General features: G+C 34.5%; 2 protein-coding genes across 12 annotated transcripts in view; one reads left to right on the plus strand and one right to left on the minus strand.

Annotated features, from left to right (window-relative positions):
- The window catches only part of LOC109240160, a 12,320-nt gene extending 4,611 nt beyond the window's left edge, over nt 1–7,709 (plus strand). For 10 of the 11 annotated variants that reach the window (XM_019406787.1, XM_019406789.1, XM_019406786.1 and 7 more), the window contains 10 exons: nt 2,518–2,572; nt 3,442–3,541; nt 4,488–4,707; nt 5,245–5,458; nt 5,534–5,571; nt 5,812–5,884; nt 5,982–6,086; nt 6,193–6,218; nt 6,293–7,282; nt 7,358–7,709. In XM_019406787.1, the coding sequence (XP_019262332.1) occupies nt 2,518–2,572; nt 3,442–3,541; nt 4,488–4,707; nt 5,245–5,458; nt 5,534–5,571; nt 5,812–5,884; nt 5,982–6,086; nt 6,193–6,218; nt 6,293–7,282; nt 7,358–7,488 (1,952 nt within the window). In that variant the 3' untranslated portion in view covers nt 7,489–7,709. The remainder of the gene's footprint in view (nt 1–2,517; nt 2,573–3,441; nt 3,542–4,487; nt 4,708–5,244; nt 5,459–5,533; nt 5,572–5,811; nt 5,885–5,981; nt 6,087–6,192; nt 6,219–6,292; nt 7,283–7,357) is intronic. The other variant, XM_019406791.1, reaches the window with a different exon arrangement.
- Nucleotides 7,710–11,930: 4,221 nt separating this feature from the next.
- LOC109240155 lies at nt 11,931–12,869 on the minus strand. The gene has a single exon (XM_019406782.1). It carries the CDS (start codon nt 12,867–12,869, stop codon nt 11,931–11,933), a length of 939 nt encoding a protein of 312 aa, XP_019262327.1.
- Between the last annotated feature and the right edge of the window lie 2,277 nt (nt 12,870–15,146).

The following is a 15,146-nucleotide window of genomic DNA, read 5'->3' on the forward strand; positions in this document are numbered from 1 at the left end:
CCCCTCCTCCCTACATTCTTTTCTACTGTAATACTTGATTAGTTTTCTCATTTTATATTTTACTTACAACTAAAATAATGCAATATTTTTTTTACTAAATTATAATTTTGAATTCATCAAACGTATAAAGAGATAAGCCTCCTTATATAAATAATTGTTATTTTGTGTTATATAAATATTTTTAATAATTGTTATTTTGTGTTATATAAATAATATCCTTATATATAAATATCCTAATGTTATCTTTATATTTTTGTTATTTTTCAATATGCAATTATGAGTTTATTTAATAACTAAAATTTCTTAATATGAGAAATTTAATTAATATATACATTTTAACGCTATCGTTTGGAATTTTTTTTAACTTTTTTAATGTTCTTCATTTATGACTCTTTGTTTATTATGACTTTAGTTATATGTATATATATAATTTTTCTCATCATACTTCTAATAATAATAATTATATTTCTATATTTTTCTTGAAATTTATAGATACAAAAGAGAAGGAGAATTTAGTTTAATTGAATATCATATAATGAATATAGTTTTGTATAATGAATAGTATTAGTTTTTGTTCTATACTATTTTAATTTTTTTGCCATTTAGTATTTATCTATAGTACAAGTATTGTCATATTATTTTTTAAATGGGTGATGCTGAATTAGTTCAAAGTTTAAACTGATTTTTTTTTATTATATGTCATAAATCTAATAATAATTGTTATAATTATTGTTTTAGTATTACTTTCAATAAGTAATTAAATTAGATTCTCCTTCCCTTTTATGTTTAATATGAAAGTTTGACTTTTAATTTTTCATTGAGGATTTGAGGTTACTATATAAGAATTTAAATTATATTTTTATATTTTTATTTATTTTTTAGAACTATGTCAATTGTCTATGTTTTTATTTTAGTTTTATCTATTATAATAGGCTGAATACATACACAGCCCCTCAAACTTGTCTCATATTTCCACCTAGACACTTATACTGAGACTTGTACCTATTAGGCACTTGATCTCTATTAAAACTGTACCCATTAAACACCTTGCAGACAATAAACTGAAGATATAAAATGCGTGGATTACACGCTGCTGATGTGGAGAAAATCACCAATCATAAAAGGACACATCAGAAGGAAAAAAGGAAAAAAAGAAGAAAAACATGGAGATTGGAGACAACTGTCTCCTTCTTCACGCCACCGAACTCCTCCATTGTAGACACCCACTGAACTCCACCTTCAGAATCCACACAACACCATCAAATTTCTCTGTCTTCCATTTTCAAATATCATAACAAGAAAGAGTACACGATTATTTTTGGTAGCTTTCCTTCCGTTAATCTTGTTTAAGGCATAGTTCCAAGTTTGATTTTAAGCCTCTGATTATCGGTTGACTAGAAAATTGATCTGAAACGTTACTGAGATAGAATTTCGACTTGTAACATTGTGGTTACGAGTTTGGAGGTGAAAATTTTCAAGGAAAAAAACCCTGCAGTGTTGGGAATTGAGTCGAAGATTCGAATGGTGGAAATTCATTCAAAAATTAAATTGAAGCTGGGAAAATTGATTGGAGCTTTTTCTTGCTTGGAAATCGAGATATGTGCTGATTTTGGAAGGCTTGGGGACCTATATATTCGGAAAAATTTCATTGTCCATATCCAGCTGCAGTCAGCTATTGTCGGTATTTGGCGATGACTCCGGTAAAGGTTCTCCTGTAGTGCTTCAGTGCTGCCACTGCAGTCATCTGCTAATACAGAGAAGATAGAGATTAGGTAGAAGGGTTAGGGTAGTGTTTGATATGGTGTGAAGGTAGTGGTGCTAATGGTATATGATGATGGCGGTGGTGAAGTTGGTGGCGAAGGGAGAGGTAAAAAGAAAAAAATCAAAAAATTAAAAGTTATGGCATTCCACGCTCCAAAAATCTGTGTTATGCACGTACTATGCCATCTCAGCAAATTATGCCTAATAAGACAGTTTCAATAGAGATTAAGTGTCCAATAGGTACAAGCTTTAGTTTAAGTGTCTAGGTGAAAATATGGGACAAGTTTGAGGGGCTGCATATGTATTCAGCCATTATAATATTTTCTGATCTTATCCATATAGCATGACCATATGAATTATTATTCGGAAAAAAATCATCTTAAAAATCAAATAAGCCTTATTCTTTTATATATATATATATATGTATATATATATATATATGTGTGTGTGTATATATATGTGTGTGTGTGTGTGTGTGTGTGTATATATATATCTATACTGAAATTATTTGTTACATATTTTTCCTCCTTTTTTAGTTCCTTGTCCATGTTAATAAGTTCAACCATAACTTAAAATTGTTCATATATCATTGTCCGCTATTCCTATCATTATTTCTTCATTTTTCTTTCTACTTTATGCTCTTTATAGGGATTATTTCTAGTTTGCAGGGAAAAGGAGTGAAGAACTATCTTTCTTTATACGTGCCTTCAGTTCTTTTAGATTGGATATTTGATGAAATGCCTTTTTGTCTGCTAGGTTTAGGTAAAGTTGAAATGTCTACACCATTCCATTCACCGCAGGTACATCGCAGGTAATTGTACAATATGCATCAAGAATAACAGAACATGAATGATAATTTTGCAAATACTATCTTTGCGAGATTTTATGACAACCAAAAAGGGATAAATGGCTTCCTCCTGAATAAGTAGTAGTTAGGAGTACCTTTGGAAGTCAAGATTATGGATAGGTTTCAAATTTAAAACCGGCTGTGAAAGCTGCCTCTACCAGTTTTATTGACTGGAAACAACGTCTGCATATTTGGACAGTTTTGAGGAGATCATCTGGCTGTTAACAGATCATCATAGATGATAAAATTGTATGCTTGAACCAAGTCCTCTTTGCCACTGACATAAAGCTTCCGTAAACAGAGGATGATGCATTAATGTTATGGATGTAGTTTAAAGTAATGTTGCATCCAGCATGAAGGAACTCCAGATTCCAGTAGAGGTTCTTAAGTATTTCCAGATGAGCAAATCCTTGATAATGCTCACTTGGTAAGCTGAGGTAATCTAGCCACTGGAAAGTGCTCTGAGTCCCTCTATGGGATACACAGTGTGCTTAAGGGTTATGTATTTTAAAATCAAAGCCATAGATATATGTTCAATCAATGCATGCATACCTCATGCTTATATTACATTTTGGAATACTAGAGAGGATTCTTTGCAAGTACTAGACACCTGATTGATTCTCAGGTTGCAGTATTTGGATGCACCAACGTTCAATGGAAAAGTCAATCTAACATAGGACCTTAAATTGGCATACTTAATAGTCTAGCTCTTCATGCTTCAATAAGCTGATTCATGGACACATTTTATGCTTTATCGCTATCACCACACAGAGTTGCATGGAAATCTTTGAAGTAGCTCCTGCTAAATGCTGCTTTATGTTGCATGACTACAGACCCTTATCATGTGGTAGGTCCTCACCCCCAAGGGCTAGGAGAAAAGCTCATTCATTTGACTACCTTAACAGAGGGACAAATGGCATTGAGCGTGAATTGGTGAGAGCACTTCCTGATGCTATTTTCATTCAGTTACGGTTGCTAGCTCACTGCATGTTTTATGACCAGCACTTCCTCTCTGAGTTTATCTCCTTCTACCTTTATTAGTCTCTCCTTTCCATGGGATGTTGGACCATTACCTGTATAAATCTTAGTGCTTCTATTACTTCATTTCCCATAATTGTAAGCTTACTGCTGTATTTCTTTCTAGCTTCACTTTTTGTCTGGTGTGAGTAGTTAGGATAAATGTTTTCTTGATGAAAAAGCAGGAATTTGGCTTTTATGAGCATATGCCTATTTGTCTACAGTTATATAAACTCTACTCCAGATCTCATGCTTAAACCAATATGTAACCATCATATCAACCTGTTTTGAAACATAGCACTCATGCCCTATCTCCACTTTCTGTCACTATCATATCTCACGTATCTTCATATCCAACCAAACACATAAAAATGATTTAGGAAATAGTTTTCAAGGTTCTATAATAACCTTATGCCACACCAAACACCCCCCCCCCCCCCCCCCATCATCTACTATACCTTATGGTATCAAACGGGTGTAGGCTTTACCGATGGTTAAGTAAACCGAGTTCCAGGCTTCCAACAACTTTATGTTTCCTTTTAGTTTCAGTATGTCTAGTTTTTAAATGGTGGACATGCCTCAGCTGTATCTTAAATTCTACAGATTCCGTGTTTATTGCTTCACTTGATATGTACAGCGATTTTTTATGCTCTTGATCTTGAAAAATGAGGAAATACCTTTATTCTATTCCATTCCATCATATTTTCGATATAGGCATGTTTTTTTTTTTAAAATAAACCCCTCACCGTATGAAAAGAAAAACAAAAAAACAGTTGGTTATTTGTAGCAGTGTCTGGGCTTCTGGCAATGCAGATGTCCTTCCATTATACCTGCCCTAATTGGTTGTGTGGACGCACCACAGGATAGCATGATGGTGGACGTAGAACTACCTTTTTGTACGAGTCCTTTAAACAGATCCTCTTGCTCCAGGGGAACAGCAGATTTACGTGGCAGCACGGAACAGGAGTTACTAGATACCAAATGGTTCTCCTCTAGTGATAACAATTTCACTGATCTGTACACTTTTGAGAATGAAGAAATCTTCGGCAAAAGCAAGGAGAGTTCAAACACAATTTGGAATGGTAGGGTCCTTAATGTCTTCTCATCTTTTCTGGCTTCTATGTTAACATTTCCATAGTGGAGTTGAGTTGGTTTCTTGAGTATCTTTTTTATTAGGGTAAATCGCTCTTCATTTTTAGTGGAAAAAATGTATAATTTAACTTTGAAATTCTTTAGTGGCGCTTGCTTTGAAATTTGCAAACTCAGTTTTAGGAAAAAATCTGTTTGAACTATTGGACAAAAAAAATTCCAAGAATTTTACAAGCTAAAATGAACATCACATTAACAACATGGTAACTTGTCCAGACGTTTACGTTTTCATACATATATCTTTTGAAAACTTGAATATCCGGCATTATATTTGACAGTTCACGAATACTAATCATGTTTCTGCCAAGAGGCATGCAGAATTAATACTTGTAGCACAGAGTTCAAATTTGAAGAAGTGCTTTTGAAGTTGCTTAAAATTTTCACACTTTTTTGCACTTCCACATCTTCTAAGGTTTTGATTCGTTTAACAAGTGGCATAACTACACCGTCTTTTATGTTGCATCCAGCAGATTCCAGCTTTCATGAAGATTGTGGTTCACCACGCAGGAGCTACTTATATCATTTTGATGCTAGTTCCTCTGATTTTTGGAATAACCAAAGTTGTGGGATGCAAGAATTCAACTTTGAGGACTGTTATTATGGGAGTTCATCCAATTCTTTTAGTGCCAGAAATTATAGGAAGCAAGGCAGTTATGCTGATGACTTGTATCATCAGAAGCAAAGGTTTCTCATATGGTACTTCAATTCCTAATTTGACGGTATTTTTTGTTCTATACTGAGCGCGTCTTGTCCTTGCAGGATCAGAACGAGAGCCAAATCAGAATTCAACATAATAGGTGCTTTACACTTCTGCTATCGGAGATGCTCTTTAAAAAGCTGTACACTATGATCATTTTAGTTGTTTTGCTTCTCGAGTTTTGATTAGAAGGTCAAGTTTGAAAACTATGAAGAACTGTTCAATATGGGGAACTAAAATGTAGTGTTATTGAATTGTTATTCGGACAATACTGAGAGTATAGCTTGGTCCAATATGTCGCATTTTCTGTGGTTATCACGTGTTAATCTCACTCAAACAGATTCACCTACTCCCTATTCCAAGCACTGTAAACCAGAGATTATCAGAGATTTCAGTGTCTCAAATGGAGAATGGTAAGCACATTTTTCTGTATATGTGTGAGGGGGGGGGGNGTAGATGTGTGAGGGGGGTTTTTTGGTTGGTTAAAACTCTTTTATTTCTGGCTGGCAGGTTTTCCATGGGATGTACAAATCCTCATTTTATGGATTATATAGACCATGCTGAGGGGACGCGGTTTGCAAATGAAGATGCAAGGGACAATTCAAGTTTATTGAGGTTGCCATTTGAAGTTCTTTCAGTTTACTGATCTCTCTTCTGAGCCTTTCAATTACTAATGAACTGATCCAGTTTTGTTCTCATGGACATACTGGCTTCTATTCAGCGAAGAATCATCTTCGTCCACTGCAGGTCAATGTCGTTTGTACTTATTGCCTTATTGACTTGAGCAATATAATCAGTTTATTTTTTTCTTTCTCATCCAGTGGTGGGTGGCTTAGACAGACAACAAAAGATGAACTCAAATAATAAAAGGAGAAGCCAGGATATATCCGATTGGAGCAAGGAGACCAAGTTGTGTGAGAAGTTATTTGCTAAGGGAAAAAACTGCAACAGGAATGATATTCAGCAAGGGAAAGATATGGATGAGCCAACGGAGTTATCATGGCCACTGAACCAGTCAAGTGCAAAGGCAGCTCATTACCATCCTGCTTTCTATGAGAAGAGGTCAGACCTGAACAATGATGGACTGAGGGAGGCTAGAATTGATCCAGGAGAGCCAAATTCAAGATCCAGATCTTTCTTCCAAACTTCAAGGTCCAAAAAACATGTATCCACATGTTCAGACTTATCGATTGGAGATGCCCTTAGTGACCAGGAGCCTAAGTTACACACTGACCAACCGAACCTCAAAGGGTCTATCAAATATCCTGGTGAATATGCTTCCTCATGTTTTATGTCTGAACCAATGATTTTTGAACTAGATAGCCCCAGGTGCGCCTACCAGAACTTGTTTCAGGACCCCAAGAAGGGCTGTGGGTCTGAGGATTCATTGCATGTTCTTGGTTCCCGGGGCACAGTTACAGGAAGTGTTGTAAGAGATGTAGGTACGAGACCTGATTTCCTGAGAGGTGGAGATAAAGGTGTTGATATGCAGGCATTTGATAGCAGGCAAGTTGACCCAAAAACTGAAGTTTCTGGCCGGTGCAAGGGTTTGTCTTCAGGAAAGGAGAAGTCATTGGATGGATCAGGTTCTGTCAATAAGTGTAGTGTCTGTGAGGAACCAAAAGAAAAAACTCCAGAAGTGGACAGGACAAGATTGTTTAACTATTCTGAACGTGCAGAAGAAACATCTTCATCTGTAGAGATATCCACTGTATTGAAGGGGAATCAAGACAGTTCAGATAAAAATCAGGACAGTTCCAATAAAAATCATGACACTCAATCTGCACTTAGATTTCAAGCAGGAGATGGAGGTAGAAATTCTCTTTTTTGATCCTGATCTTTAGATGCGTCTTATGAGAATAAAAAATGTTTTTGTGCTTTGCCAGTTACAGAAGCAGACAGCAGGTCTCCAGTTACAGAAGCAGACCGCCAGTTACAAAGTCCCAGTGTTCCCCAAAATGGTCAGGTTATGATGCTTGAAGCTGTGTCCTTCAATTTTTACATGTGCAGTTTTTGAAGGAAGCACAAGCATAAAGAACTTAGACAACGGTACAATACTCTTATCAAGTTTAACTAGATAAACATTCTAATTCAAATAGTTTGGTCTTTTAGCATTTGATGGTCATGTGTTTTCGCTACAGTTTACACGCAAGCTATTTTGTGTTCTAGTGATGCATGACTGCTATGACTATTTAACGTTTAGAACCAGATTTATGTTCAGTTTTGATGCATGTGCGACATATTTGGTGTTTGGTAGAGAGCACGTGCTTTTTAGCAGAAGTAAATTGGGAAAAATAAGAGGGACTGATGGGATCGTTTCAAAATAGCTAATAAAAAATTAGATAAAGAACGATGATGTCACAGTGTTTTTACTTTCCCTTGAATCAATAGTCAATATTCCCTAGTGGCAGTCAAAATTTCTGGTCCCTTTTTCCTTTAGCTTTCCTCTTGTGTCTTCTGCATCTTCGAGCCACTGGATACTCTATTTATTTAACTGACTAAAGTAAATAATGTCAAATGCCTGCTATTAATGCACGCTAAGAGGCATACTGAGATAATGCCGATCAAGCTATATATGGTCTATTCTAGCCTGTATGCTTTTATCGTCTGAATAGTCTTAAAAAGATAGAGATGTAAGTTATAAAAGAAAATCCTACTATCTTCATTTAAATAATAGAAGAGGCTCGTATTCTGTTTCTTGCTTCGGTTTTTAAAATTTTTAAACAGTTCTTATAATTTCAGAAAACTTTTCCAGGGATTCATTCAACACTGCTCCATTAGGCTTTTTTTTCCTCGTCCCTGTTATATGACGAAACGAGTAACATTATAATGAGACTTTTAAAATTAGAACTTGCAACTTCATTACAGATGGAGTAAAAGAGGAAGTAAGAGAACATCCATTTCAAAAACAATAATCACACACAAAATAAAGGAGGAACATTAGATTTGTTACCTTTGTATGAGGAGGTAGTGAGTAGCCTCTCAATGATTTTCCGGTCCACCAAATTGTCATCCAGAGCCAAAACATGCGGTTTCTCTTCATCGTCGATCACCATTGACAATGAAGATGAGGAAAAAGCCATTTTTCTTCTCTGCATAATGAAAGCAACCCAAATACTTTGGAAAAAGAGAGGAAATACAATAAAACAAAAAAAGACACAACAAACGATATGCAAATGAAATATAATATCCTTCTCAAGGACAACGTCGAAGGTACAATTTGTCAGTATATGGGTTTGTGAGATAGGTCTGAGGAACAAAAAGAGAAGGGTGTGCAGTTATTTCTTAGGGAGTGTCAACAAAAAAAAAAAGATGCTACCTTTGGGAACTTGATATACAGAAGACAGTGGCATACAGAAGACTTTTTGTAACAAATGTCAACATTTGAAGAAGTAAATGAATAAATTATTATAATAATAAATTTTATTTTACTTGATTTATATGTATAAAATCAGTAAAAAATTTGGCGAAGCGATGTCATATGACACAGCTTGAGCCCATGTATATCCGCCCCTGTCCAGAAACTGATGAAGACAGAGAAAAGTCTTTGTCGTATATTTAACGTGAATAATGAATCGAATATAGCGGCTATAAGAAAGTTGAAATTTTTGGAGGTTTTCTTTTACAAGCAGAGTAATCAAACTAAAGTTAGAAATGAAAAAATTAAGACCACAGTGGACAATCATTGTTACGATTGTTCCTTTTTTTGTCGATTGTATTAATATATGTAACTTTGATTTCATCTTTGGTAACAATTGGGAGTTTGAGTATCTATTTCTCCTGTCAAATCATGACAACTAAGGATTGCTGGTAAGAATTACTCTTCAATTACCATGAAAGCGTGTACGTATGTTTATAGTATTGTGAACTACACCTAGTTTGCTGGAGAGAGACAATGCAGAGAAGCACTTTTCGAAGAGAGTGAAAGAAATCTCCCTAACTCAGAAAGGTCCAGACTGCACTGAAGAACAAATTGCACAACCCAAGAAAGACTAAAAGAAAATCATGTATTGATCCAGATAAATCTATTTTTTATTAAAAAATCAAAAACGAAGAATTTTATGACTTTATTGACCTGACCAGAAAAAAAGAAGTTTTTCAATTTTTTATGATACTTCTAAGTGTGGACTTATTCTTGTTTATCCTTATTAATTAAAACCTTAACAAAGTTAAGGGTTTATCCTTGTTTTTCTTTGTCAAATTGGTAATTGGTGGTTGCTATGACGTTTCAAAGTTAAAGATTTGGTAAGACAAGTTGCTATGGAATAAATTGATTCTCTCGTCCCAATTAATGATGTTTGTTCTTTTTTGGTCTGTCCAGAATATTATGAGACTTTTTTATATTTAGAAATAATTTAATTTTATAAATATTATTAATTTCTCGATAGGATAATCTATAGCCACATAAATATTTATGTTTTTTAGACTATAAATTTCAATTTCCCCCCTTAAATTCCGTACCCAATAAAACGACATCCTTACATTTTGGACGGAGGGAGTGATAAGTAGTTACTATTAGCAATATATACTAAATAGAGTTATCGAGGAATCTTTCTCCCTTTGTCCCAATTTGTGTGATCTCCTTTTCTTTTTAGTCTGCCAAAAAGATATGACATATTTTTATATTTAGTAATAATTTAATTTTAAAATGTTCATTCTACTCTTAATGAAATAATTTATTATCGCATAAATATTTATGGCTTATTTAGACCACAAGTTTTAAAAGTTTTTTCTTTCGTAAATTTTTATTTTTAGTCAAACATCATCACATAAATTGGAGTGGAAGGAGTATATGCTACTTCATCCGTCTCAAATTATCTGTTGTGTTTTTCTTTTACACGCTCCTTAAGAAACATTAAACTATTTCACCCTTATTTATGCCTTAAGATATGATCTATCTTCATTAAATATTTATTCTATTTCTATGTTGTATCTCCTTTTCAAGAACAATTACTATTACGGGTAAAATAGGAAAAATATAATTTATTTTGTCTTGAACTTCTAAAATGACAAATAATTTGAAATAACTATATTTAGAAATCACGACAGATAATTTGGAACGGAAGAAGTATTAGTCACATCCTTGTATTATCCAAAATTTGTATTATATTGACTCTTAACTCCAACTGACTGATCTATGGTCATGTTCATGTACATGACTTTATATGTTGGTCACAATTAGGGATGGCAAAGTGGTTAAAGAAAATAGTTAACTACCCATATTATCCATTAAAAAATGGGTTGGATAATGAACTTTTTTTAAACGGGTCAAATATGAATAAGAACCATATGGATAGCTAATGAGTTTAACTTTTACATTTGTAAAACCTCAAATTGAGGGTGTCTCGAGTTTGGGAGATTAGGTTCTTTCAAAAGTGATCATATTCGTGAAGCCATGGATAATATGGTTACCCATATTATCCGCCGGTTAACCTATTTTTTATCCATATTAAATATCGACCCGCTCGGATAATTTGTCTGTTTTTTCATTACCTATTTTCGACCCGTCCCATATCCGCCCCGCCCCGCCCCGCCCGCTTACCACTCCTAGTCACAATGTGTTTCATGATTGTTAGCGTGTAATGAAGAAATGTGGACATCCCTTCTTTCTAAAGTTTGTCCACTCAAATCAACATGCTTTTAAGCTTTTATTATTTCTACTGCTTGCTTTTACATATTTCATTATTATGGTTCATCATGTTGTTAATCCCACAGTTCAAAGTCAAAACCCCACACAGAAAATCCCTTTTCACTTTGCATTTTATATGAGTAAGCTTATGTACTGACAGTGATAAGTTCTTTACCCGACTTACAACAACTGATAAAAAAGGCAGTCTGGTGCAATAAGCTATCGTTACGTGCGAGATTCAGGGAAAGACTGGACTACAAGGGTCTATAGTAAGCAGTCTTACACTATATTTCTGCAATAAGTTGTTTCCACAGCTTGAACTCGTGATCTTCTGATGATATGGAAGCAACTTTACTAGTTACGCCAAGGCTCTCCTTCGGCCAAGGCTCCCCTTCTTACAACAACATATAAATGTCTGTAATAAACATAGTTTACTCATCTAAACGATAAAGTAAGTAACCTGTTTTTAAGGGTGATCCTCCCGATAAACTGATCGTACCCCGAATCAATAGGGAAGCTTAAGAGAATCATGTTGAATAAACTCGGCAAAATGACCATGTAAATTCGGGAGTAGAGGTGTTCTCCTATCTTTTGATTAGGAAAGCGGCACATACTAGGGGGACTTTCTGAATCTCTAATGTTCAAAAAAGAAAATTAGAACAGAGGGAAAAGAATAGGAAAAGGAAAGAAGTCTCATTTATAGAGCAGAGAGAACAAATTAATGGTCAGCATTTAACTATATCTTCCTTGGCCTAAGCACAATTGTATCAGTACAAAAAACTTCAAAAAGATGTTCAGCTTACAAAAAGAATTAAATCTAAAAATTAAATTCAAATATCATGAGAATTATAGTCATGTTCAATAGTTGGAACAGTTCTAGTACCAGCTGCAGTTGGAGCTCTCACATGTCCAACCATAGAAACTTGTAAAGCTTCTTCTTCATATGCTCTTCTAACCAATTCCTCCATTCTTGCTTTCTTCTTCACCTTCACAAATATTGCAATCAGTAGCAAACCTAAAAGGAACGCGCCCAACGCAGCTCCAATCGCGCTCCCAATGGCTAATTTCCAATTACTTGCCCTTTTATTTTTCAATGGCATTAGAGGTGACTCAATAACCAAACCAAAATGTCCTTGTTTTTTAGCAGCACAAACATTTTGTGACACTTGTTTTGTTAGTGTCACCTTTCCGTCGCGCTCAAAGCTAGCACATAATGGTATTATCCCTGATTTACTAGTATCATTTACTAGCTTTATTGTGTTGCTAAAATCAATTGTGATTGGAATTTTATCAGATTGAATTGTAAGTTCAAAAGGGGTTGTAGATGTTACCATATCATCACCAGCATTGTATGCTAATAGGCCTAAAACAGGTGAAATGAGTTGATAACCTGATAATTCATAATTGTCATAGTATATAGAAGACCAATTGGATCCAAGATTTTGTCTAAGTATGAGAACTCTTTCAACACAATGTTGGATACTTACCCCAATAGGTAATTTGAATTCTTTGATTTTGGCACCATATCTTGTTAAACTGCCACATCGATATCTAACTGAATCGACTCTGATCCCTGTAAGGTTGGCTGGTAAATGTATCGCGTACAATTTTGCTGTTCTGAAGTTCTTGCTATTGTAAGATCGAAACGTGTAGTCTCTGAGGACTAAATCAAGAAGTCGTGCTGATTTTATGGCTTGTCCTTGACTTGAAAGAGTCGCGGTGAATGCCAATGAAAGTAATATCAAATATAGATAAAGAAGTGAGCCCATCTGAAGAAGGAATTGCCTAATGAAGTACAGATTCTTGTGTTTTTTCTAGCATTGATCATCAAAAAGAAAATAGAGAGGCTATTTTTGCACTTGACAATGGAAAATAGGATGGAGATGATGGGCTTTCTTAGGGCCAGAGAGAAAGATGGAGAAAAGAGAAAGTACTATGTGATGTTTCTTTCATAATAGTATGTGTTTTTCAGGCAATATAAGTCTATAGTAGTGTGTTTCTTTCTTTTCTTTTCCTTTTTCCACTTCTCCCCATTCTTAGCTAGACTAGGGGCCATAATCTTGAAATAAAGTTTCTATTCCAACCGTTTCAATTTATGTGAACATATTTTCTTTTTACTCCGTGTAAAAAATAATGATCATTTTTTATATTTGGAAATAATTTACCTTTATGCAATGATTTATAGTCACACAAATATAAGTGTCTCATTTTATACCACAAGTTCAAAAACCTTTTTTTTTTACCTCTGTGCCCAATCAAATATATTTGCATGAATTAAAACATAAAGAGTATTTTAATAAAGGTATACTTTGTGGCGAAGTTTTGACTAACTTTAGTTTTCTTTTCTTTCTTTCAAACTTTTGAGGGAGTATGAGCTGTTACTTTAACATGTAAATTTGAAAGTAATGCAACTTTTCAAATTATCTTTGTGGGTTGAAATATAGTGTAAGAATAGAGAGGAGGGGTGTGTGGTTGGGGGGGGGGGGGGGGTGTGGAGTCAGGTGACAAAGGCTGGAGGAATGATTTTGGAGGTGTGGATATGATGATGGCAATTCATGTCAAAAAAGGGAAACCCCAAAAGAAAGAGGCGTGCTTAATGAGTGAGATGAAGGGCAACTAGACAAAAGTCTCTTTGTGTTACCTTATGGCATTAAAATATTCTATCTTTTGGTTTCATTACATGTCTCCTGGGGCGGATTTAGAGTGCGGAAGGGGTTCGGGTACTGCATTGTATATATAAAGTAAAATCTATTTTATATATCTATATATTATATTTTAAATCCGTATTCCATAGCCTAAACGCATATAGCTCAGTAATCATGAGGTTGCTGGTTCAATTTCCACTGATCATAGTGTCCCACTCCAATGAATAATTTTTTATCGTGGCAAGGAACTTCTATTCTTTCAAAAAAAAAAAAAAAAAAAAAAAATTTCAAGTCTGAGCTTGTCTTGAATCTATCGCAGAGCTCTTGACTTAGTTATTTAGGTTCCGGTATTTCATCTCATGTTGTAAGTTTTTATTTTAAGAATATGGTGCATGTTTATCAGAACTGTCAAAATGGGTCAGCCCAGCACAACTTAGCCCAAGTCTCGCAGGCTTTTCAATTCGGTGGATTAGGACGGGCCGACCCTCCATCTAAATGGGCCTTAAAATGACAAGCCCAACCCAATCCTAAGAAGGCCGGGGACTAGGATGGGCTGGCCCTTCAATTTATTTTTAGAATTATTTTTCCCTAAATCTTTAAATATTTCTTCATACATAGTTTCTTAATCATATGAACAACTTCTGTTTGTTTAGAGCGTACAAGAATCTTGATATTTGACAAGGAATCTCGTAATTGAAATGCAAATTCTATATCTCTGACTCTTCTTTTTTTAATGTTACATGAATATTTTTTTTAATACTTTTCTTTCACTTTCCTCATGTTCAAGGATTGTTTCAATAAGTTTATATGTGAGATTTTTTAATTTAAATTTAATATCATTTGCTGATTTTATCATTATAGTCCATAGAATTTTTAAAATTCATGAAATTGGCTAGTGTTATCAATTTTCTATGGGTATTAAAACTTGATCTTTTTCTAAAGTGAAGAACAGTTTAATTATTAATAATATATTAAAGTAACCAAATTAATCATTGGTCATTAAAGTAATATTTTCTGCAAATTTTTTTTTGCCACTTAAAATTTTCCTATTTCGTTGTTAATTAAGCAAGAGCAAAACTAATCTTGTCATACTACATGCATATTAAAAATCTAAATTCTAGTTGATATGGACGGGTCAATGAGCAATTTAAGGTTAAGGAATATAGTTAATAATCTTTTAAGTTTGTAGTTTATATTTTTTTTTAAATATTAAATATTTAAATTTGAATTTAATTAATTTTTGGCCCACGGGCCGGCCCAGACCCGGCCTCGGTCAAGCCTTAAGGGCTAGCGGGCTAACTTGGGCCGAGCTTATAAGCCTCAGTTTTAGATGGGCTAAAAAAATCTCAACCTAATCCTACCCAAGTAGCAGGCTGGGTTGAGCTTGTCTCGGGCCAAGCC

This window comes from Nicotiana attenuata, unplaced genomic scaffold (assembly GCF_001879085.1).
Source record: "Nicotiana attenuata strain UT unplaced genomic scaffold, NIATTr2, whole genome shotgun sequence".
NCBI lineage: Eukaryota > Viridiplantae > Streptophyta > Magnoliopsida > Solanales > Solanaceae > Nicotiana > Nicotiana attenuata.

Coding starts and splice junctions, on each gene's coding strand:
- LOC109240155 (XM_019406782.1), bottom strand. CDS start 12,869: ATGGGCTCACTTCTTTATCTATATTTGATATTACTTTCATTGGCATTC.